Consider the following 25,678-nt stretch of genomic DNA (forward strand, 5'->3'; position numbering starts at 1 on the left):
GGATCCATCCAATCCTGAGATATAGAGAGAACAGAGAGTTCCTGCTCCTTATTAAGGAGCAGTGGGATTTCACGGGCGATGCTTTCTACGGATGCGAAATACGCAGAAAATCTAACCTGATCCCAATTTTTTTATGATGGCCAAATGTTTCGAAGGCAGTGTGTAAACATTATTGACACAACGTGAGGTTGTATTTATTTTTAAATGTGCAAAAATGTCAGAATCCGTGTGCAATGGCCTTTAAACTCCAGTCTCTAAACTTTACTGCTTTACAGTATGGCATGGCATTTTATGCAGGAAGTTTGATTTAATATTTATTCTTTTTTTAAATGTTTAAAAATTCACCCCATGAACAGTACACCCAAGTTATTTTTAGTCTAGTGCTTAACAGAGATTATTTGTCATGTTTTTTTTTTGTTTTTCATCTTTGTAGGTACCAGTATTTTTTACAGATTAAGCAGGACATACTCAGTGGAAGGTGAGCTGGATCATGTGTGGCTGTTTTTAACTGTAAATCTCTTTCTAAATCCAGTTTAAAAGTAGGTTCATAAATGACACATCTGTAACTATGTAAATTTGTCCCTTCAATATTTATCTTGTGATGCCACAGCAGTTTGTACTGTTGAATTTGCATGTGCTTACATGTTCTTCAATGGTATCATAAATACAGTAATTTGGTTTGATCTCCAACATTTGACACTGTTAATTTAATATAATTTATATCCCTCCCAGACTGCCCTGTCCGCAAAATACTGCCGCACTCCTGGCATCGTACGCTGTTCAGTGTAAGTATGAGCCATTCGTTGAAAAGAATGGTTGTAGGGATCTACATGACAAAGAAGCCACAAACTAAATCAGTTTTTTTAAAGTGGAACAGTATGTGACAGTCAATTACATGTGGTTTGCTTTAATTCTGGTTTGGTTGCGCTAACTTTAATGTTACAATTTTAAATCCTTTTTAATGTTATGTTTGGTGTCGAACACGAGGCGCCTGCAGTTCTCTATTTCTTGAGTGAGAGGAATTGATAGCAATTTAGCATAGCAGCAGAATTATAATTAAAGTTGTTTTCCCCCAGTGTAATGTCCAATGTTTCTTTATGATATATTACGGTATCATGCAAACTCAAATCCAGTACTTAGCTTCCAAGCAAACCACCAAAGTACAACAGCGCAAGCTCAGCACGGCACATTCCATCTGTGCACAACCTCAACGCTTAACAAGCGCTAGCTTGTAAAACGGGAGTAAATGCGAGCAAGAAATCTCTCTGAAGTACAGCAGGCACTAACACAGCCCAGCACATCTTAGTTAACCTAATAGTGCCCATTCGAGACGGAGCAGTGCCATGACATATCCCAGGCCCCCGGGGGTCCGCTTGCCAGATTGAGCTCAGCAATAATGACTCTTGACAGATTGCTGTAGTGAGCACATTTGCTCCGGTCTCTCTGGGGCTTTTAGCATGCAGTTTGGGCACTATATAGGTCAGAGGGGATTCTGTTGAGCCCGGTTGCCTAGGACAGCGCTATCTATTGCAACTCATTTTGTTTGCTTTAGGGTTTTCTGGCAAGCTGCCATAGTGGCAGAATTGTTGCTAAATGCTACTTTTGAGGGGATTTATTTTGGTAAAAAAATTACTGAGCGCTTATGTTTGTTGCATGATAAAAAATATTGTTTACGGGTGTCTAATAATCCTAAACTCTTGAATAGCTTGAAGCATTAGTGTGTTTTATCTTTTTATTTGAAATGAATTAGGATGATTGTAATGATAGTCCAGTGCTTGGTTTAAGTGAAGCCGAACGTTTAATCTGACAACATTTGGCACTGGTCAACAACAAATAAGACTGCCCAACATCATAAAAAGGAAAACATTTTTTAAGTTATTTGAAACGTGCAAACAGGTGAAGACATGCAGCATGTAATTCATGTTGGGTTTATGTATTTTTGAAGAACATTTATATTTTAAATCAAAATTTAAAACGCTCTTACGTGATATAGCCTCAAAACTTACATATAGAAAATATATAGTATATATTTTTACATTCATACACTTTGAATAAACATGACTGTACACATTTAAATCATTATTTTCAGTTTTTGTTAAATATATAATAATGCTATACTATAATATAATCTGTATTATTATATAAAAAAAAATACATGCAGTTTTGTAGGGCATTTTGCTTATATTTTTTGGTCCCATAATACTCTATGTAAATCACACACAAAGCAAGGGATTAAGAGATTTAGGCACCAGTGTGTGTCCAGCAGTGATGTATCCCTTTATGGTCTGCATGTTGTACTGTCATGATTCACGGCTGTTATCCGTAACGCTGTGCTCGTATTGTGTGATTCAGCTGAGCTGGGTGATTACAGTGAAGCTGAGAATTTGCCAGGATACCTGTCCGAGTTCTGCTTCATTCCCAACCAGCCTCAGGGCTTTGAAAAAGAAGTCACCAAACATCACCAGCAACACGGGTAAGAGTCACCACTCTAAACTTGTCACTGCACTATCTTGTTGATTTCACATATGGCTTTATGAATATTCATAACTGTTAGTTAACACACCCGCGTGTGCTTTCTCAATGCTCATGGCTCAGTACGCCCACACTAGAGCTGCGCTGAGAACAGGAAGCTCATTGTCCTCCGCATCTTAGCAATAATAACAAATCGGTGGATTTTGAAAGGAGCCTCTTTCTGTGATTTACACAAGAGCTGTGTACACCCACTTACCTCTATTTCACTGTCTTGTGATGTGAATCTGAAGCACATGTCTTCGTTCTGACTCTTTATTCTCCCTTTTTCTTTTGACATGGGCACAGTGGACTTACTCCAGCAGAGTCTGAATTCAATTACCTGAACACAGCACGAACGCTGGAACTTTACGGAGTGGAACTGCACTATGCAAGGGTGAGCGAATCAGAGCGGTTTCATTGTGTATCTACACACAAGCCTCTATGCTACAAATAAAGATAATCAATGAAAGAGTACAGCTCCTGTAAGGGTTTAGAGGACTTTAATCACCATTTGTGCTTTCATCGTATGGAAAAGAGAATTATTAATATTTTGCAGAGCTTTTTATTTATACTGGCATGGAATGGATAAAGACAAATGGTCTTTCATTTAGAGTTTCATTTTTTAGTACTCTTTAAACAATATTACACAGCACAGTTTCGAAAATGCTAAATGCTCCTCATTAATACTTTCTCATTTCTCCTTTCAGGATCAAAGCAACACAGAGATGTTCATAGGCTTGATGTCAGCTGGCATTGCCATCTACAAGAACAGGGTACGAATCAACTACTTTCCATGGTAAGTGAACTTGCCTTATTGGTGTCATGCGTGTTGAATTTAAGTCATGAAGTGAAATGAAGCTGAGGTTGCAAACTTCATCCAGGTTGAAGATAATGCATTGCTGTCAGCTTCATTGCATGATTAAATGAAGATTTATACACCATGGGGGGGTTCTAAATGTTTAGGCATTTTTGTTCACACTAATTTCAACTTGTACACAATACTAAATGATCAAATGTAAATGTAAAGAGAAGCACTCTATATCCTTATCATGCAAAGCTGTATTTCCCCCTCCATTGCCAGGCTGTTTTTCTGGCACTCAAGCCCAGCTGCTTCTGTAGCTGTAGTCCAAGCATCTCCCATTTGAAATACACGCACAGATGCTTTCCAGGCAAACTATGTTTAGCCCAGAACAGAACAGAACAGGGCCTGTTTGCCTTGGATGTCAGCAAGCCTCTCAGGGCAAACAATTACACTTATTAATTATTTTATCGTTCACCCCTGCAATTTACAAATGTGATTGTTAAAACTATGTTTTCTAAAATAGAAAAATAGGTGAATGTCATTGAAGCATTTTCTTTAAAGGGGTCATCGGATGCAACATGCACTTTTACAAGTTGTTTGTACTGACATGTGTGAGTGGACACAACCCAGATCCACCCAGATTTTTTTATTTTTCATTTATTGTTAAATCGTTTCCGCTTTCTCATATCAAGCCATTCTCAGACGCTTGGCTGTGTGATGTCACACAGACTCAGGCATCTCCCACGATTGTTGATTGACAGTGGCGTCTTACCTCAGACCCGCCCTGAGTGATCTGTCATCAGTCCACCACTGTTTCACCACCGGAACAGATGTAGACAAGAATATCTTCTAAGTGACTGAGGTGTACTGCTCTTGGATGTAATAATGAACATAGCAGTCGTAATTTACTCTAGATATCTGAGCCGCTGAAGATGCAGTGGATTACATATGTTTTTGAAGGGAATGTGCCCTGATCTACCTAAATGCATCTATATTCACGCAAATCATTCTTGATCCAGCTTCACCTCCAGAAGAAGTGAGTATAAGGTTCTTTTATGAATCTTTGCAAATCGCATTGTCTAATAATGTGCTAGTTAGCAAGTTCTGCGGCTAAAGTGAACAGGCTCATGAGAACAGCTTGTCACCCAATGGAAGAGAGGGGCGGGGTGAGCAGAGCTCATTAGCATTTAAAGGAACATGGACTAAAACAGGTTGCTTAAAACAGAACTGATTTTGACAAGGTAAAAGGGTGTTGTTTTATGCTGCCATTGTGAAATTTAAACCAAAGTATGTTTTCAAGAATGTATTTAACTTGTGGAAAATGGGCATCCGATGACCCCTTTAAAGACCATTGAAGTTGAATTTGAGTTGTACAGTGTTGTGCTGGGACTGTGTGACAGAATGTATCAGAAAGGGTTGAGGCTGCTCCAGCATGTGTTTATTCAGACATTTGAGAATGTGTGTTGTGTAGAATATATTTAGCTTCACTATGACTCATATTTTAATAGGAGTGAAGCTTAGAGAGACACAAAGGGCCATGAAATGGGTCATGGAATTTTAACAGCTTAGAATAAGTGTTAGTTGCTGCCCTTGAAAATGTGTTTTTGTTGTGCCAACACGTTTTTTTTCTTCTGCTTTAGGTTGAAGATTGTAAAAATATCTTTTAAATGCAAGCAGTTTTTCATCCAGCTAAGAAAAGAAGGGGTAAGTGGTACACTTTTTTTTTTTAATACTGTCGTTCTTGATCATTAAGGCAAAGCAACATAAGGCATCCAAAACATGTTTAACTTTGGCCATGTAATGCATTTCTGAGTAAAATGGCAAATGTTATTGTTTGCTAAGGCATTGTCAGCTACCTGATGCATATTGAAACAAAAAAAAAAATTCACAATGTCTCACAATATCATAACTAGTTTGTGATTGAAAATGTAGGGCATGGTGTGGGTGCACAAACACACAATTTATAAAATCATAAAATGACCCCAACAGACATCACCAGTCCCATTTACAAACTGCAGGAAGCAGTAATTCCTATTAATAAACCATCTTGCTTAGGCAATATTAAATTCAAGAGCTTATTGGCTCCCATAGCACCACTGATCTTTGTTTATTAGAAATCCCTCTGTAATTACCGCCCTGCTGTCAGTGACGAGAGACTCCTTTACAGCTTATTAATTATGGAGAGTAGATGATGCATTTTGCATGTGGGGGAGCGGGATGAACTAACATTAGAGTTGCACTGATTAACTGATACAAGACGAGGACCTGTGTGTCTGAACCGGTTCTTCACAGCGCCACAGACCCTCTGCTGGAGACCTCAAAACACCCCAGCCGTGTGAATAATGCACAGCTGTACTAAAAGCAGAACTCAATGTCATGATCCATAATTGATGCCCAGATGGCACAGCTTGGCTGAGTGGGTACGATTTCCATGGACCTGGGTCGCAGTCCCTGCAATTTGCAAAACTAAAAACAGTCTGGGAAGTGCATTTAGCCCCCCTCTGGAGTCCCCAGTGACCAATGGAGTCTTGCAGATTGGAGTGTCAGTCCTAATAGGTCTCTCCTGAGCAGAGCTTTTTGGGTAGGCACTTAGGCCAGGTTTCGAACAGAGGCCCATGTTCACAACAACATAACATTCAGAGCAGGGAATGTAAATGTCCCCAACATCTCCCATGTTTTGGGGTAAGGATGCAGTATGCTTGATTTAATAGCTTTAAGATGTTTTCTCTTTCTTTTTGCCTACAGCATGAGACGAGAGATACATTGCTCGGGTTCAACATGGTGAACTACAGGGCCTGTAAGAACCTCTGGAAGGCCTGTGTGGAACACCACACCTTCTTTCGGCTAGATCGGCCCGTTCTTCCGCAGAAGAACTTCTTTGCACACTACTTCAATTTGGGCTCCAAGTTCAGATACTGGTAAGATGTTCCTCCAGTGCTTTTCTTTTATAATGGGTCCAGATGTAGTGCATGTAGTCTGAGGAATTGCAGCTTGTTGTTATGAATTGCTTTCAGGTTTTAAAACCTTGCCCTACCATCTTTTTCACTTCTATAAACATACAACATTCTGCGTTTCTAAAAATGTGTATAAATTAAAAAATATATTTTTATGTTTATTAATTATTATTATTTTTTTTACTTTTATTTAATATTTATATTTTATATTAAAAAGATAATATGACTTTTAATACATGTTAAGATTATTTGCAAAAATAAAAATTGCAATAATATCTGGAAAAAGTATTCTAAGTATCATTAGCAGGTCATTCTTTGTGTAAAAAATTATAAATATTCCAAAACGTTAATTCGGTGTTGCATTCCTTTTTTTTTAAGCATAAAGTCATACAATTCAATTTTCCTTCTTGTCATCTGCAGTAGTCACTTGTGTGCTGAGGGAGGCCACAGTCCCCAAAAGGCTTGACCTTAGTCGACACCAACAAATACTCTAGTAAATCTTGAGGATGAACTTTTTTTGAAAAATTGATGATGCTCTTTTAGCCAGTTTTAGATATATAGAAACCAGGAAGAGGATGGATTCAAAAATTCATCTTGTGATGCTTTTTAGATTTATAAGTGTTTATTGGTGGTCACTATATTATCTTAAAACATATTTTGAACTCTGTAACTTTTAGCACTAAGAGCATCATATATAAAATCATCATATGTTGTGAGATTTGGGAAATACAGTTGGAATCCTTATAAACATTATACATCTCTTCACAGTGGGAGGACAGAAGCACAGTCTGTTCAGTATGGCAAGGAGAAGGGAATGAAGGACAGAGTGTTTGCAAGGTAATGTGTGCTTCAGGGATTTTGTAATGGTGACCAGTTATGATATGATTCTTTAGGTAATGATCATTAGCATGATCATTTGTGAGCTTTCTTAAAAATAAACTACCAGCTGGTGAAGAGGAGTAACTTGGCTCAGAAGATCTTTGCATTAAACATTAAGACTCATGTCGAGATCAAAGTCCTTTTCAAGTAAGTCAGTTGACTCGGTGCTCACTGTTTTAGTAACACCCACGGGTAGATCTTTCCAGTTATGAAAGTACAAAATATCCAAAACTGTTTGTCAAGCTTATGTTTCAGTAATTTACATTATACCAAATCACTGCTGACAACAGTGTCATAAATTGATTTTTTTTTCTACTCAAATCAGGCTATTATAGTACTGTGGTTTAGAAATGCTTATTTTTATTTTTTTTAAATGCTCACCAATGCTCAATTGTCTAAATTAAAAATAAATGAACAAATAATGCTGTGAAATTGTATAAAAGGAAAACATATTTTAAAATATTATTTATTTTTATGATTACAAAGCTAATTTTTTTAGCAGCCATTATTCCAGTCTTCAGTGTCACGTGATCCTTCAGAAATCATTACATGAATACACGTCTACAGTTGTTACGTAAAAAGATACAGAAATGTCTTTACTGTCAATTTTGATTAATTCAAAGCAATCTTGTGATTAAAAGTACTAATTTCTTTAACATCTTTGATGTTTCTAAAAATAGAACATCAAATAATAATATTAGAAATTTTTCAATGAGATCTAGAACAAGATCTAGTACTTTTGTTATGCAGCATTTTAGAGTCTAATATATTTCTGAATAGTCTTTTACATGTTAAACTATCTTTTATGAGATTGTTGACCAATACTAAAAACCTTGAATTGGAGTGCTACTGCTTATGAAAACAAACAAGTAACAACCTTTCAAATGCCTGCAGCAATTTTTACATTTATATGCTTCAGTTGTTTGAAATGTTAGCAAGTGAGAAACTCTAAAGATGAGCGTCGTCAACCTTGTATGTGATCAATTTCTTTTCCCAAAACTAATGATTGACAGTAGACTCTTCTGTTTGACTTTCGAAGTGGATATTATGAACAGAAAAGAAATATGATGGCACACTTCAATGTCAATATTACTAAAATTCTCATTCAGTGGACAGAGATATTTTACTAGGGGTTACCGTGTCAAAATGCTAGAAAATGAACACCTGTAGTTAAACATTGAAAATCTAAATAAAACATTGCAGAACAATGTCCTTGAGAACATAAAGGTAAAATGACAGAACAAAGAGTTCTGTTTCGAAACCAAACTGATTTCAGTATCAGTGATCTGTATTAAAACTTTACATTTGAAGGATCAGTTGGTGAAATATTATCTGACTTAATTATTATTAAGTTTCAGAAAAAACAAAGAGATTTATTTTAACACTCTCATGGTGTCCATGTATTATGAACAGAGTTGCTCAATGGAATAATATCTTGCTGTCAGAGAGTTAACACTTAGAAGTGGCCTTCTCTTTGGCTCTTCTGAGGTGCTGTGGAGATGAACTGAATGTGTTTCATCTCTTAGATCTCCCAGCAAGCCCCTGGGCAGAAAGGTGATGGGTGTGACAGACTGGGAATCAGTGAGCAGGAACTCGCTGTCTGAAGAGAGGCTGGAGACCCGTAGCCTGCCCACCCGCTCGCCCCCTGGGACCCCCAACCAGTGAGTGCATCTCTGTTGTAGTGAAACACCCAACCTAATGAGCAAAGACTCTGTAAGGTGATTGGGCAGTGGAAAGGACAAAGATACATATGTAAGCTGTACGTAAGCGAATTACAGTTTAATGACAGTTAAGCTAGACACATTCTTGACAGGTTTTGTGAGTTTTACCCATCCAGGAAGTCAGGGAGTCACTCTCTGTGTCAAAGATTCAGAGATAGACTACCGCATTATTAGTAAGCCATTAGAGGGAGTTTTCAGGAAGAATTTTTAAGATTAATTGTCTCAGTTGAATCCTGTCTTTATAATATAATATAATATAATATAATATAATATAATATTGCATTAAATGATTAAATTCACAAGCCTTCCTTATATATATATATATATATGAAGGAAGACCTTTGACTATATTTGTTCTTTATTCTTTACTCCCTACCAGATTATGATTTAAACGCTTCGTTTTCCTTTTTAATCCTCATTTGAATGTGAAATGTGATCAATATGTAAACCGCACAATTATCGTGGTTATGTCACATTATTTTGATTAGATCAAATAACCACAATCGATAATTGTGACAAGCCTAATACATTGTTACTGTGGCAAAACTTTTTTTGTTTTAATGGATAAGAACACTTAGTTTCCCTTCAGCCAGAGGGTTTGTGTTTATTCATTAAACATGTTGGTGAAAAGGATTACAGCAACTATAAATGTCCTGTCAACAGTAGGAACTCCTTATTTGTGCAAGAGGGTCCTCGGCTCCGGCCCTCTTCCATGGGTCACCTGGTGGACCATGTTATCCATGCCTCCCCCAGCCTTCCTGTTTTCTCCAATCACAAATCAGCTTCCTCTACACAAGCTAACAGCATCAGCCTGGAGTCTACGCCGTAAGTGCTTCCTCCTCTTCAATGGCAAAACTGTCCATCCTCAAAAACTGGCATTATTAATGCTTTATTATTAGTGATAGTGCTTTCTAAGTTTCCTCTTGTGTTCAGACTTGTTAAAGCAACCACATAGCAACATGTGGATTATGCCTTTTAAGGAAAGGACTGTGCAGAGGTCAGATGTATGAAATACCGATTTTATTTACAGATTTACCGATTTTATTTCAAACTTTCAGTTTCTTAAATCCCAAAAAGTGTTGTTAAAAAAGAATACCCCAGAAAACCAACTCTTTTAGCAGTCATTTGGTATACTCACATTTTTTTTTTATATTTATGCACTTTATAATACATTTTAAGTCCTGACTGTTTGCTTATTCATGCCACACTGCCATTCTAACTTATTGAAACATTAAATCATTTCAGTTATTATAAAACACTATTTGCAGAAGCCACATAATTTAGTGTAAAAAAAACGGTAGCTCAAGTCTGTTCCTCAAATGGGAAAAGTGGTTTTACTGCACCAAAACCATCTTTTATTGGCTGTTTGTTTTGTCTCTGCCTTCCAATCACAGCTACCACCCTCTGTCTGCGTCCTTAAATGGCCCCAAATGGAAACTAAACGCACGCTGCGCAGCTGTAAAATGTGTTTACCGCTCTCATAGCGTTGGGCACAGAGCTTTGGATTTTAATGGTGCACGGTAAACATGTCAAGCTCTTTGTGATCCTCTTGAATAGGTCTGCAGTATACTTGCGCCTAATGACATCGCCAGTGGCAGATAGGCTATTGCATGGCATGTGGTTGTTTTGACTTGTTTTGCGAAGCTAGTTCAATAGATGTATAACCGTTCGTCCCCTATTCCTTTGTTTCAGTCTTTAAGCCGTTGTAGAAGTGACCTGTTTACAGTTGGGGGGAGGGTGTCAGCACGTAAACTGTCTGATAATGTTGCCTTTATCAGACAGATTATCAGAAAGAAAAGAAAAAACGTATTGTTAATAGATTGCTTTTAAAAATAGAAAAAGAGATTTGACCGACTAAAGTAATTTGACAGCACTTGTAGTGTCACATTGCTGAAATGTATAGTTGATTTAAGGAAATGTCATTATTTGCTTAACCTCATGTCATTCCACACCCCTATGCATTTCTTTCTTTTGCAGAACATAAACAATTTGAATTATGATAACCAAAGAGTTTCGGTTCCCATTGACTTCCATTGTATTTATTTACTTAGATTTTTTTTTCATGATAGTCATTGGGAACCGAAGATTTTTGGTTATCAACATTCTTTAAAATATGTACACACATTCTTTGTGTGTTATACTGAATAAAAAGTCAAACAGGTCTGGAATGACATTAAGCTATGACTTTAAGTGAGTATTATTGCAAGATTGAGTTTTATTGTTTGCATTATAAGAAGGTCTGTTGTTAAAATGTGACTTGATTATAGTTCTTTGATTATGCAATTGCAATTGATTGAGCAATTGATTACTACAATAGAACATATTTACTGGTGCCAGCTGTATTTTTACACTTTACATTGTTATAATGCGTGCAATTTATTGTGTGTTTTTGAAAAATGCAAATTAGTATAACATCTACATATCCTAATCTGCAACAGCTGCAGTAATGTAATGTGTGATTGGACTGTTTGTTAATTGCTTGGTTTCTAATTCTGTGGCATTGCTGAACTGCCCATATTCATATACTGCGCATATTGTTTGCTACGTGACAAATTTACATTTTGGATAAAAGGATCTGATAAAGCATAAATTTAAATTGCTTTGGGTAGCCCTGCCCACAGTGGAATCTAATTAGTCCAACATCTGGTGTGATACACATCATCAAAAATGTGTTAGGACAAGGTGTAAATTAGCTTTTCTTTACAACAAAGTTTGAACATGATTAATCATAGACACTGTAATGAGAAGCTGATACTGTGTCATCATTGGCATTATGCTTTATGTAGCATTTGAGGAACTGAATATGAATACCTATTTCTTAACACACAAATATGTTCCATAATACTTTCTCTTCTGCTTTATCTTCCTGTACACCTAAAGAATAAACCAACATGCAGACATGTGCACACACACATGCTCAGCATATGCTTGTTTGTGTCTGTCACGAGATCTAAATGAGGAAATAAACACCTGCTGCCCAAACTTAGAAGGCAGAACCCAGCAGGACGTGCAGAGTCTGGTTTTGCAGTGTTATTTCTGATTCATTAAAAAGCATTGGCTTATAGGAATTATTTGTTTGAAAGGCAGTCTACTCGGGTTGTGTTGTTTGTCCCTGCTGTCACTTGCTCGGTGTGACCTTTGACCTGCTCAGCTGCTCAGTATGGGCATTATGTGTTTGGTTTTGGGTCAGAGTGGTCACTTTCTGACACTATGCTGGGGTGAGAACATGACTAGAAGTGAACATTAAAGCTAAATGGGGTCAGTGGGTACCAACGCACACATGCGGACGTGCACACCCTTACGCCTCGTACACAAACACTCACTCAGGTACTCGTGACCCTACATGGTGTGCCGTTCATTGGAAGTGTGCACCCAAGTGTGAAAGCTAAAACACAATGTGTTGCATAATTCAGCGGTTCACTGGATCGTCACAGTATAGTGCGGTCAGTTAACTGAATGAAATGTATTGAGCTGAACCTGTTTGATGTCTATGACAGCTGGTTGCTACATTGTACATTTTGATGAATTGTCATTCATGTGTTGAACGAAATTGATGCTACTGGAGCTATTTTACTGAAGGGAAATTTCATCCTGAAAGGAAATGGACGTGATTTACTTGTGCTCAAGTCAATCCAAACATATTTTACTCTCTTTTTATCCGTGGAACACTAAAGGAGATGTTTTAAAGTATGTCTTTGATGCTCTTTTATTTATATATTTCTCTCTTAATTGAATAGGTCTCCAGAAGGAGTTGAAGGTCCGCCCCCCGCCCTCCCTCCCAAACAGTCCAGGAAGAACCTGAGCCAGCTCATACTGTCCCAGTCCCAACAGGACTTGGACAACCACATCAATGAAATGTACGATGTCCCTATAGCAACAGAAAAGGCCACGGTAAGAATACATCTAATGACTCACTCGACCCAGACTACTTTGTTGTTCCTCTTTCCAAAGTTGACATTAATAGTCCTGTGTCCCTCCCTTCTTTGGTGTACCGCTGATGTGCTTGCACTTTCAAAAAGTAATAAAGCTCTTGGTGGTTTGGTGCTTGCAGTTCATTGCACATAAATATTTTTCACTGGCTTTGTGCGAGTTAATATTGTGAAGGGATTTTATATCTTTTACGAAGCAATGTTTGTGAAATCTAATAATACATTTTATGTATGTAGTATCTTTAATACATAAAATACAGTGTTTCATTAATTATTAAACCGCAACAACAAAACTAATAACAATAAATATTACAATTAATTTTAGTTCTTGGGAAAAAGCTAAGCTCACCCTTCTTTCCTCTGAAGTGGGCATCCAAACAGTTGTTTGACTTCCATGGGATGGAAAACAGTGGAAGTCAATGGAAGCCAGAAACTGTAGAGTTACCTTCCTTCTTCTTTTGTGTTAAGTGGAAGAAAGAAACTCATACATTTTTGGAAGAACTGGAGAGTGAGTGAATATGATAGCACAGTTTTTATTTTGGGATAAACAGTCCCTTTAAGCAGTTTCACCTGATGACATGCTGAAGGTTTGCATGTCAGTGAGCAAATAAAACCGCTTCGGAAGATCTCGAACAATGAAACCTGTTTGCACAGACAGGTGCCAAGTCATACACTGCTTTTAAACCAACAAAGACCTGTGCTTAACGGAAATCAATGCAAATGAGCTAAAACCAGTGCAGTGTACTTGAACAGAGGGACTGACATGCAAATGTTGACATTACTGTCCTTTTTCTCTTGTTTAGCCTAACGGAGTCGTTCCTCATGACAATCTTGTCCTGATCAAGATGAAACCGGATGAGAATGGAAGATTTGGGTTTAATGTGAAGGTAAAATGCTCTGCATTTTCTGTGACTGATCGTTGAAGATTAAGTGATTCCATTGCCTCTGTGAAATTATTTTCCTTTGTCTCTTTTTTTCAGGGCGGCTCTGATCAGAAGATGCCCATAATTGTGTCTCGAGTAGCGCCTGGAACATCGGTATGTTTAATAGGCTGTTTATTGCCATAAATACTGTAGTACTACGCTTTATAGCGAAGCTGGGATTACAGTTGAAGACAATATAGACAGATTCATTGAAGAGTGACCCCTATAGGATTAGCAGTGAACTGTCCCGTATGTCAGTGTTTTGTTTATGCCTATGCTTGTGGAGTTATGCTGCTCTCCATTCAAAATTGGACATGGAATGTTCCTACTTGATATTTAATTATGCATTTAAATCGTCACCTAACGGCAAGTACTTTAAATGTCATCATTTTCTGCTGCTGTTTCCTCTCTAGGCTGATTTGTGTGTGCCTCGGCTGAATGAGGGCGATCAGGTTGTGCTGATCAACGGTCGAGATATTGCAGAGCACACGCATGATCAGGTGGTCATGTTCATCAAGGCCAGCTGCGAGAGCCACTCGGGGGAGCTCATCCTGAAGGTCCGGCCCAATGGTGAGCACTGGTTTGATACATTACATTAATACATATTATTACTGTGCAGTCTTTACTGACACATCAATTCAAATTCAAATTTCATTCAAAAAAAGTCTAATCTCAAACCTTTGAATGGTAGCGTATATTTACAATAGAATTGAAATACTAAATTAAATAGGGATATCTTGGTATATACATCATAGTCTTTTTGAGTTGAGCCGTCTTGTTTACATACAAGCTTATATTCACTTCGAGTGGTTCTTGTTAGGGAAAAATAATTTCCATTTCTGTGGATTTATCACATTAGCACATTGCCATTACATTAACTGTCTCTCTCTGTGTAGCTATCTACGATGTGGTTGAGGAGAAATTGGAGTCCGAACCGGATTTTCAATATATCCCAGAGAAATCTCCCATGGACCCATCTCAGCTGGACCGGGACGCCTGGAGGGACTCAATGCTGCAGTTAAAGGAGAGTCTCAACAGTGCTACTATACTGGCCCAGTTTGATGTAAGTAAAAAAAAAAAAAAAACTAAATCTGAAACAAAACTAATAATTTGTCATTTGTTCTCCTAGGCAAAAGAGCAGTTCAAATTCATTTGCAATTGTTTATCTATTTTACTCATTTACAGCATGCTCTGAAATCTAGAGCAATCAGGGTTATTCAGGATGTGGTCATATCAAAATAACTTCGTATTACTTCCTGTCTTTCATCAGGCGGCCCTAATATCTTCCTGTTCATGTGTGTAGGGCTTGTATATGTGAAAATGTTGATCAAGATGTGCAATATATAACACTTGTCACTAAACACCTGCAGGATTTAAGATTAACTAGTGTTCTACAGTGCAGAAGCATGCAGTATTTATGTGCTGAATATGCTACGCTGCCATGAAATATCCAGTTTGGGCCAGATTTACTGTTAAAAAAGATATGATATACGTTGTATATGCATATAGTGCATGGATTTACACTCAAAGCACTGGGTGAAATGTCCTTGAAATTATCCATCATTGAAATGCTTGAATTTGAGGAGTAAGGGGCCATTTCACACAGAACGCATATTTGCATTCCACTGTGTCTCGTGTTTTTAAACCCAAAGATTTGTTCTCCAATAATTGCCTCTTAAACAGCTTGTATATCAGACACAACCCTACCAGATTTCTGTATGGTTTGTGTAGGAGATGTTTAATATATGACATTCATAAAAGTGGGAAGGAAGGTTTGAATACTGAAGGTCTGAATACTGAACGTCATTAGATGTGTATCTGTTAATGACTTTTCATTCATTGGGATTTTTGTTGACTGACTGACTGACTTTTATTTTAAAGCAACTGTATCGGAAAAGGCCTGGAATGACAATGTCATGTGCCAAATTACCTCAGAATCTTTCCAAAAACCGCTACAGAGACATCTCACCTTGTGAGTATCCCTGCATGCCATTCCTTTTTACTAGTAACCAGTGGAATTGATAAAACATAAATCAGTTTTTGTTGTTTTATTGTCAGATGATGCAACTCGAGTCATCTTGAAAGGCACAGATGACTACATCAATGCAAATTACATCAATGTAAGTGATTCATAATTATGTTATTATTTCCACCAAAGTCAAACACCCAGTGTGATTAATAGCCGCTCATAATGCTGTTTTGTCATATTTGCAGATGGAAATCCCTGCCTCCAGTCTCATAAACCGCTATATTGCCTGCCAGGGGCCGCTGCCCAATACATGCCCGGATTTCTGGCAGATGACATGGGAGCAGGGCTCCTCTTTGGTAGTCATGCTCACAACTCAGGTCGAGCGAGGACGTGTATGTATATCTCCTGATTTTTGACATTATAACTGTGACGGTCTTTTTTTTCTTTGGTAGTTATGTTATTTGATTTCTTTTTACCACAGGTGAAGTGCCATCAGTACTGGCCGAACCCCTCAGGTAGCGCCACATACGGCGGCTTTCAGGTTTCCTGCCAGACTGAGGAAGGAAACTCCGCTTTCTTAGTTCGGGAAATGACTCTTACTGACATCGAGGTGAGTAGTATTACAGATTTGCATGTTAACTGTGAGTATATACTAAACTTGAACCATGTAATGTTGCAGTTCCTGAGAAAGCTACCAAATTGATGATTTGGTTTATTAAAAGGGATAGTTCACCTAAAAAAAAAAAAGATCATTTATTTACCCTCATGTCATTTTGAAACTCCATGACTTTATTCTGTGGAACACAGATATTCTGAAGAAATTTGGCCACCAAACAGTTTTGCAACCTATTGATTTTCATTGTATCTACAAGAAAACGAAACGTTTGGAAATGACCTGAGGCTGAGAAAATGACATCATTTTCATTTTTGGGTGAACTATCGCTTCAAGCAAATGCTTACTTGCAATTACTTAACTCCAGGATCTTCTTTGCAATATTCATTTGTCCTGATCCCATTGTAACATTGTCATTTTTTTCAAGTTTTATGCTTTGTTCTGTGTGCTGTTAGAGTGGGGAAAGCAGGGAACTGACCCAAATCCAGTACCTGGCGTGGCCTGATCACGGTGTACCAGATGACTCCACGGACTTCCTGGATTTCGTGGCTTTGGTCCGGAGTAAACGAGCTGGGAAGGATGAGCCCGTTGTGGTCCACTGCAGGTAATTCATATTTAGATCACAAAGTCATTTCTAAATGTAGTTATTTAAAGTGAATTATAGTGAAATCAATCTTGGCTTACCATTTCCCCTTTCTATCCCTCTCCTTCTCCCTCGGTCATATCCCAGCGCTGGGATTGGCCGGACGGGAGTTCTCATCACCATGGAGACAGCAATGTGTCTGATGGAGTGCGGCCAGCCAGTGCATCCATTAGAAATCGTGAGAACCATGCGGGATCAGAGGGCCATGATGATTCAGACTCCTGTAAGTCCCACCCACCTCCATTCTTCCTGTCATTGCCTTTGTCAGTCATTCATTGGGGGTTTATCATTGGCTTTCTGCCTTCAGTTGCTGGGAAGAGGCACAATACTACACAGCTAATGATAACATGTTAAATATTAACAACAAATAATAATTTGTGACATTTTCACTCACATTTAAAATGCAGTAGCAGGGTGTAATGTTTCCATATTTATATAAAAGAAGAAGAGCTGCTGTAACGGGGGTCTTGTCTAGGCTGGGACTCCCAGAGCTTGAGACAGTGATGCAGCTGTGATTCCAACATGATCTTCTGTAGTGGAATGATTCCTGCCAGAGGCTGCTGACCGTGAGACCACACTAACTAGACCGCAGGAAGGAGAAAGTGTTGACACGCAGTGAAAACACTTGTGTGGCCAATCGTCTCTCTTTAATTACTGGTGTTACTAAACCATCACTTTTCTATTGGTCATCCACTACCATGACAATAAATAGTTTCTGAAAGAAATTAGTTTTTGTATCCCACAAGGATGCACTTAAGTGATCAGTTTCCACAAGAATATTAAGCAGCACAATTGTTTTTAACATTGATAGTAAGTGAAAATACGTTTTTTTTTTTTTTTTTTTTTAGCACCGATTCAGCATATTAGAATGATTTCTGAAGAATCATGTGACATTGAAGACTGGAGACATGAATAATTTAAATTTTAAAATATATAGAATTATTTTGAATTGTAATAATCAACAGTATTACTGTATTTTTTCCCCCGCTTTCATTTTTTGATCAAATAAATGCAGCCTTAGTGAGCATAAGAGGCTTCTTTCAAAAACATTTAAAAATCTTGCCAACCCCAAACTTTGAATGGTAGTCTACTTCAATTTGATCCCTTTTTAAAGTGATCTGCTGTTGATCTTTACTTGGTGAATGATTTTGAAGGATTGACCTGAGCTATATTTTCTTGACTTTCATTTCTTCCCCTCCGCATCTTATTTTCTGCTTTTGCTTTGTTCCACAGTGGAACCGTCTCTCTCTATCCTTCTCTAACTCACTCAGCCACACAGACACAGTCCATGAATCCTGCTCTCATCTCAGTTTCACAAACTGCCGTCACACTTGGCTGCTCTTGCGTGATAGACTGACACGTCTTGCATTCACCGTGACTTCCCCTCTGTTCTGTTTTCTCAGAGCCAGTTCAAGTTTGTGTGTGAGGCCATACTGAGGGTTTACGAGGAGGGCCTGGTGATACCGCTCAAGTCCACGCTGTACGAATCCAACTAATGCAATGCCAGCTTTCCCGAAAATGATGCTGAAATTCACTGACAGGATGTTCTCCACACGATGATGTTACACCTCCGTGACAGAGTGATGGAGAAGTATCTCGAGCCAGGAACACAGGACATAAACCAAGCACTGCTGCACTTTACGCTGGCAAAGAGACTATATGCCAGGCTTCAATGATGAGAGAGAGAAATGACAAAGAAATCTAACAAAGGTGAATTAGGTACTTGTTGGGACTTTGAGTGTTCAGGGTTTTAACAAATATATATGTTAATAATGAATATAGTGGAGATTGCTGGTGCCATATGTGTGTAAGGGCAGGCCCGTGAATGAATGAGTGTTTTTATATGTGGTCACCTATTATTTGGAAACATACAACACCCACAAAACAATTCACATCCAGGCCTGTGCTGAATTTGTATTTTTATTAGTAATATTTATTGTTTTAGTTTCAATATTGAGCCCAGCTCCTTCAACATCAGTAACTACTTTTAGTTTTTGTTGCAACAAAGATCTTTTATTTTTTCCTGTTTGCTTTGGTCTCACTTTTTGGCCCAGGATGAAAATCATTTTTATTTATTTTTCTGTCAAACTAAAAAGCTGTCGACAAGGACTTTTAAAGCACTTTGCGTTACAGCGGTGATGCAAAATATCGCTTTGGACTCTCACTCAGAAGGAATACTAAAATGGAAATGTTGTGATTATTTACTCACCCTCGTGTCTTTCCAAACCCATATGATGTTCTCTCGCCAGTGGAGTGCAAAAGGAGATGTTTTGAAAAATGTTCGTGCTGCTCATTTCCATACAGTGAAAGCCTACAAGATAAAATTACAGAAAATACAATAATATTCCAAGTTGTCTGAAGCAGTAAAAGAATGTAACTTATTAATAACTAATATATATATATATATATATATTTCCAGTTAGTAGTACATCAATCTGACAGAATTAGTTGCTGTAGAATAATAAATTCCGGGCCACCAGCCCATAGAATTCAACATACAGAAGATTCCTTTAAAATTAGATCGATTCATTTTTATTTATTCCTTTTTTATATATACTCCTCTGCTGTTTAATCATAAGAGAATTGTCATTTATAAATTTGATCTGTCCGAAGGCAAACATTCCCTGAAAGGATAAACTTGCCATTTAAAATCAGATGTTAGGGTTCAGTTGAAGGATTTAGTATTCCCTCTAGGTCAGGGGTAACCAACCCTGCTCCTGGCGATCGACTGTCCTGCAAAGTTCAGCTCCAATCCTAATCAAACACACCTGAAGCAACTAATTAAGGTCTTCAGGATCACTTAAAAATGAAAGGCAGGTGTGTTTGATTAGGGTTGGAGCTAAACTTTGCAGGACAGTCGATCGCCAGGATCAGGGTTGGTTACCCCCGCTCTAGGTGATGTAACAGCTGCATCAGTGTTTTTTGTGTTGTTGTTAAATCTGAATGTTACACACCACAATGTGTCAAATGTAGTACCATGTCAGGGGATTAAATCGGAGTTTTATTTTTGACCTGTTTATTTCTTGTAGCAGACTGCACATGCAGAATATCCTGCTAACATTAGCAAGTGTGTCCAGTGTGTGTGTTGCTGTGTTATTACTGTATGTTTCTGATGTCTATATGTGTAAGTGTGTTTTATAGTACTGTTGGTGTGAATGTGAGAGCCCAATTCACATGTTTAGGTTTGATCTAGGCCTGGTTCAACACATTAGAGCTGGCGTCTGGTTCAGGCTGTTCGATTTGATTTAGTTTATTTAACTGAGCCCTAGTTTTATGAACAGTCTTTGTTTAGAAGCCATCAAATAAACATTGATAATCACTCAAATTGAATGTTTGTCCCATTGCCCAGTTTCACAGATCATCTCTAGTTGAATGCAGAGTTGAATCCATGTCTATGGTACTATCTACATTTACAGTCAATCATGTGATGTGTCTTTGTGGTCATAATTGCTGGAGAACCTTGGTTTTAGGACCAAATAATTCCATTCTGTGCTGAACAGGTTACAGGTTTTACCAAAAAAACATTTAAAACAGGAACATGGCATGGAATTTGGGAGAAACCACACACCTCCTGCCTGGTGGGACAGCACTTTTTCAATAAAGAGGACAATTGTAGACTGGAGTTAACATTCTATTTGCTGCAAATAACAGGAAGGTCAAGTTGTGCCACTTGTCCATTTTTATGAAAATATTATAAAGTGTACATACAATGTTGTATATTAAAAAGAAAATGTTTAAAATAAAAGGTGTGTGATCTGGGTCGTTTTTGCATATATTCATATCTTCTGAAAGTTTTGTCAGGATAGTTCCTGAAGCTGCAGCAGTTTGACGCAGAGTAAACCAGTGGGTGGTGCTGTTGGGAAAATAAAACATACAGAGCACCTGTAAGCACCTGGCTCTTTGAGGGTTGTTACTCCTGGCTAGAAAATAAGGATCTTTTGCTGGCCTAGATGAGCTAGCGGTTCAGATTTACCATAGCCTCTATATTTTTAGCAACTATAATATTTTTATATTCCACATTGAAATATATATATATATTATTTATATTACTTATTTAAATTGTTTTCTTAAAATAAAAATATTACAGTTAGAATATTTTTAAGCTTCAGATTATACATTTTCAATCCATTTTATGAAATCATATGATCTTTAACCATTGCTTCCAAGACAATGAAAATGCTATAATAATTCAGCATATATAACAAAATGATATATGACAGATAATGGTGAATGGTGATTAATTTCTCATATCACTACTTGAGTAATTAGACATGTATATCATCAGTAATCATTCAGTACCATGGTGTCACCATCTTATTACCATTACAGAACCAGTTTGGAAGATACAGGGGATATGTAGTTCTAGTACAAAAAGTTCCAAAATCTTCTCATAAATGTTATTTGTTGTGTATTAAACTGGATTGGGAAGTTAAATTAGATTATTTGGGATGTATTATTTTGTTTAAAGTTTTTTTTTCAGTAACTGATTTACAGCTTTCTAACATGTCACACAATAGCTGACTGTAGTCTCTTAAAATATAATAAATGTACGTTTAATAAAGTTGTAATGTAACTAAATGTTAAAAAGTATTGAGGCAAATTTTACTCCTCACCGGCCCTTTAAATGTAAATCCAGTTTTAGGGATTTACGTGACGTCATTTCCTGAGGGAAAACAGCTACCCCGCAATCTTTCGGACCGGGAGAGTATCAGTTACACTTACCTTCACAAACATAAGGTGGATGGGCCACACTGCGGCGTAGAAGATGGATATTTCAAAACACAAAGCTGTTCAATGATAACGGCTGAGGCTAGAGGACTTTTTCACGGGCGGAATATCAATTAATGTGCGGTACGTATCGCTTTTGTCTGTGGTCTGAGGATCAACAAGTGGATTCGCGCCGCTTGCACGCGCATCCCGGAGCTGGGCGCGATAGATATCGGAACTGTAGTTACAAGCCCTATTGTAACTTCTAGTTATTTGTGTTATTAAATATAGTCAACATTTTTAGGTCTTTTCTCCGTTAAATGTAAATGATTCGCATCTTTTCTTCTTGAGCAAACAGGTGTCAGTGGAGTTCAGTCAGGTCAGCGCGTGATGATCGCGAGACACTCGCTACAATGTTGCTCTAAACCCTGACAGCAGCGTTAAACGGTTGACGTTTTGTCAACCGATATGTCTATTATTAATATTCACCACAGTAAAATTAAAATTGGGGAAAGTGAAGGTAGCATTTTTAGTTAACTGTAGTTGTGTCTAGCGGCTCTAAATATCATACATGTTATCTGTCATACATACCACAGTTTGTTTTATGGAAATTATAGTTGTCTTGACGTAACCTTTGTGTTTTGCCTAACTGTGGTCTTAATACAGATGCTTCGGTTAAGTTATAGTTACTGTACATGCTGCACAATAAGGTGCAATCTATTCAACAATTGTCTTATTCTAGATTCCACAGTTAAAATGTGGTTATAAGTAAGAACCATAGTGAGTTGTAAGTTGTAACTGAGATTGTTTCTTTATTCCAGACTGGACAAACAACTCTAACTGAACATGCTGAGCTTCCTTCGCCGGACTCTTGGCCGGCGGTCCATCCGCAAACACGCTGAGAAAACTCGACTCCGGGAAGCCCAGCGAGCCACTACACACATCCCTGCTGCTGGAGATGCCAAGTCCATCATCACCTGCCGAGTGTCTTTGTTAGATGGCACAGACGTCAGTGTCGAATTGCCGGTGAGTTGACTAATACATGTGTTTGGTTGACTATGGTTTTCACAAACCAGTCTGTTTGGCCAGTTCTTGCCATTATTTTGTTGTGATACACTCTTGGTTTATTGCATTGTGCAATTCAAGAAGAACACTTAAGCAATTTGAAAGGTGACCTTTTATTAAAGTTTAAGGTTGAATCTTAGGCATTAGTTTTCCATCTCTTCTCTGGTACAAACTTGCCTACTGAGTCATGTTGATACTCCAGTATGACAGAGAAAATGCTCTCCATTGTTCACTGCTGTTTGAGGCTATTTCCTTATTACATAATCTTGGGTGAAATGTACAGTGAAACTAGACATCTCTAGTGGTGTCTTTTAACTTGACAAATATGAGAAGTCTTTACTTTCAACTTTGTAATTTGAATTACCTTGACTTGAACTGATGAGATTAGAAATTCTTTCAAAGAAGTTCTGTCCTCCTAACTCATGAGCCAAGCACCTACATACAATTATTTGTGCCAAATCCTCATGCTGTGTTTACTGTTATGCTTTTGATTTTAATGTAAACACTGGCTTTGCATGTTAAATGAGAAACGGTGCAATCAGGCTGGCCTTTTTTCTAAAGCCTCTAAATATTTTTTTTAAAAGCTGATAAACCTGTTATACACAATATACTACATGCCTTCTGAACCTACTTGATGGTTCATAGTATTTTAGAAAGTAATAAGCATTTTATTAAGTAAACAGAAGAACTAAAGAACTTATTAAAGCCCCTATTATGCTATTTCCAATATTGCCTTCCATGCACTTTGTAATGTAGCTGTATGTGAATGTAAATGATCTGCAAAGTTGTAACGCTGAAAGTGCACGATAAATAAAGATATTGTATCCAAAAATAAAGAATCCACTCTGTACAGCTCAAATGAGTCGTTAGTAATTCAAATCCCACTTCATCTATGTTCTACATTGGCTGGGCGCAGACAACTTGACCCAGCCCATAAATATGTTATTCTAATGATGACTGCTTCTCTAATTTCTGGGAGTTCAATTTCATAAAACGCTTGCTCTTGAAAGTTGGATCAGTATCCTGTTTATTTGGACAATCTGCTCCACTGAATCACAACCTGTAAGTATGATCAATAATAGGTGTTTATATTTTGTATAAAGCATTCAAATATCTATTGAAACAGGCGTATCGTTCTGACACCACTGTACACCGTAGACCAATCACAACAGAGTAGGCCGTCTGACCAGTCAGAGCAGAGCAGGCTCACAGAAAAGAGGGATTTAGAGAGACTGAATCTTTAAACTGCTTATTTGAGAATCGCTGGAAAATTGAGGTGATATTAAATACATATTTTGAGAAAAATATCTTCATCCCTCTTCATTTTGCACATAAACTGACAGTCACCACTTATAAGCTACTACTAAATATTGTAGAAACATAATTTTCTGTAAAGTTGCTTTGTAATGATTTGTATTGTAAAAATTGCTATACAAATAAACGTGTGATAAACTAATAAACATGTGATACTATTGTAGTAGACTCCCAAAACAATATTAGGAACCTTAAAAATGGCATAATAGGGGAACATCATTTCATGATGAACATTTACTGGACTAGAGCAACTCATGCTACTTCATTATCCATACATAATTTTCTACAAAGTAGTCATTAGCGTGTGTATCAAGGAAATGTAAGTAGTCTGATATAGTATAAACATCTCAATTAGAGTATCAGCTCCATATTGCATTTTTTTTTTTTTTTCTTTTGTTTTTGTTTTTTTGAATGACATATGTGTTGTTGTTTTTTTCTCAAGTCCATATTCTCACTATATAGGGTGACCACCTGGTTGTTGCACTGTTGCAGGTCAGCAAGCAATATTAACTTCTTATTAGAATATGTAAATAATGATTTCTGTTAAATTGAAAACCTATTTTCAGTGATACTGGATGATAATATGCTTTAAATCACAAGTAATCTTCATAAAATGCTAGTTGTGATTTTAAATGTTAGTAGTGAATAGAAATTTCCTTAAGCGTTGATGGTGCTTTATTAGACTAGAGAAAGATTAAATGTGTTTTTACCTAATGCAGATCGGTTTAAAAGTTATGGTTATTTCTGTTATTACTTGAGATTTGACCCTTACTTGTAAAACTGTACGATGACTCAAGGTGTGCCCTCAAGCGCGGGTCTCAGAGATCTGACCCAGATGCTTGTCATTCTGTTTACTGATTAGCTGTAATACCATCATCCCTCTTGTAGCATGTGGTCATTGGACTGTGTGGACAGTGATTGACTTGATCCCTCAGCTTCTTTATGTGTCTGTTTATGCTGTTGTTGAGCCTTTGTCAGGAATTTCCTTGACCTCCACCTCAATGTTTGATGTATGACTGAGTGTGTTGTTGAACTTATGAGTGTTTTGCATTTCTCCTCTTCATTCCTAACTAAAGTTTCCCGCATTTCCACTGCTGATGTATTATTCTGTTTTAGTGTTGTTTTTGTTAAAGTGCACATTTATATGCTATCTGTACTATATAGGCTACTGTATAACAAATTTAGCAGGTTTCTTTTGAATTTCATCTGCTGTCATTTCGAATGCATTGTGTCAACATTAATGACCTATATTTTAAATCATCAATGGTTCTCAGACTTTTTGACTCCAAGGCCTGGCTTTCACCAAAACAATATTTAAAGGTTAAGTTAAATTAAGAAAATAAACAAGGTAACCATGTAATGCAAGCAAGCTGCTGACAAACAAACAGGGCAGGTTTATGCAAGAAGCACAGCTTTTCCAAATGTAAACATCTAATATGAAGAAATAAAAATAGTGAATTATATATATATATATATATATATATATATATATATATATATATATATATATATATATATATATATATATATATATATATATATTTTATTTATTACAACTTTTTTTCACAAATTCTGTGTGTATTTTATAGGAAACAAATTAACATGCAGAACATGAGGATTCTTATTTAAATAGTATTTTGCATTTTAA

At 37.2% G+C, this 25,678-nt stretch overlaps 2 protein-coding genes across 9 annotated transcripts in view; both read left to right on the top strand.

Annotated features, from left to right (window-relative positions):
- Positions 1-314: 314 nt before the first annotated feature.
- On the top strand, positions 315-20,689 carry LOC127965199 (tyrosine-protein phosphatase non-receptor type 4). 3 transcript variants are annotated; one of them, XM_052565862.1, is made up of 22 exons: positions 365-478; positions 733-785; positions 2,353-2,473; positions 2,818-2,905; positions 3,219-3,307; positions 4,954-5,017; positions 6,059-6,231; positions 7,036-7,104; positions 8,673-8,807; positions 9,534-9,692; positions 12,605-12,758; positions 13,600-13,683; positions 13,777-13,833; positions 14,133-14,289; positions 14,616-14,782; positions 15,601-15,691; positions 15,778-15,839; positions 15,934-16,080; positions 16,170-16,298; positions 16,757-16,905; positions 17,032-17,167; positions 18,348-20,689. In XM_052565862.1, exons 5-22 carry the CDS (start codon positions 3,237-3,239, stop codon positions 18,438-18,440), a joined length of 2,097 nt encoding a protein of 698 aa, XP_052421822.1. In that variant the 5' UTR covers positions 365-478; positions 733-785; positions 2,353-2,473; positions 2,818-2,905; positions 3,219-3,236; the 3' UTR covers positions 18,441-20,689. The 3 variants fall into 3 exon arrangements, with proteins under 3 accessions (XP_052421823.1, XP_052421822.1, XP_052421821.1); XM_052565861.1 differs by having other exon boundaries at positions 366-478; positions 9,531-9,692; XM_052565863.1 differs by lacking the exons at positions 17,032-17,167; positions 18,348-20,689 and having other exon boundaries at positions 315-478; positions 9,531-9,692; positions 16,757-16,909.
- A 903-nt stretch (positions 20,690-21,592) lies between these two features.
- Positions 21,593-25,678, top strand: part of LOC127965180 (band 4.1-like protein 5) — a 36,320-nt gene continuing 32,234 nt past the window's right edge. For 5 of the 6 annotated variants that reach the window (XM_052565839.1, XM_052565837.1, XM_052565840.1 and 2 more), the window contains exons 1-2: positions 21,617-21,795; positions 22,473-22,677. In XM_052565839.1, the coding sequence (XP_052421799.1) occupies positions 22,498-22,677 (180 nt within the window). In that variant the 5' untranslated portion in view covers positions 21,617-21,795; positions 22,473-22,497. Of the gene's footprint in view, positions 21,796-22,472; positions 22,678-25,678 lie in introns of all 6 variants that reach the window. The other variant, XM_052565835.1, reaches the window with a different exon arrangement.

This window comes from Carassius gibelio, chromosome B9, assembly GCF_023724105.1.
Source record: "Carassius gibelio isolate Cgi1373 ecotype wild population from Czech Republic chromosome B9, carGib1.2-hapl.c, whole genome shotgun sequence".
Taxonomy (NCBI): Eukaryota; Metazoa; Chordata; class Actinopteri; order Cypriniformes; family Cyprinidae; genus Carassius; species Carassius gibelio.

Excerpts from the sequence above, each read along its gene's own strand:
- LOC127965199 (XM_052565863.1), top strand. The coding sequence starts at position 330 with ATGTTTAAAAATTCACCCCATGAACAGTACACCCAAGTTATTTTTAGT. Across the intron at positions 13,684-13,776 it reads GATTTGGGTTTAATGTGAAG|GGCGGCTCTGATCAGAAGAT; the intron begins GTAAAATGCTCT and ends TCTTTTTTTCAG. Across the intron at positions 14,783-15,600 it reads CTATACTGGCCCAGTTTGAT|CAACTGTATCGGAAAAGGCC; the intron begins GTAAGTAAAAAA and ends TTTATTTTAAAG.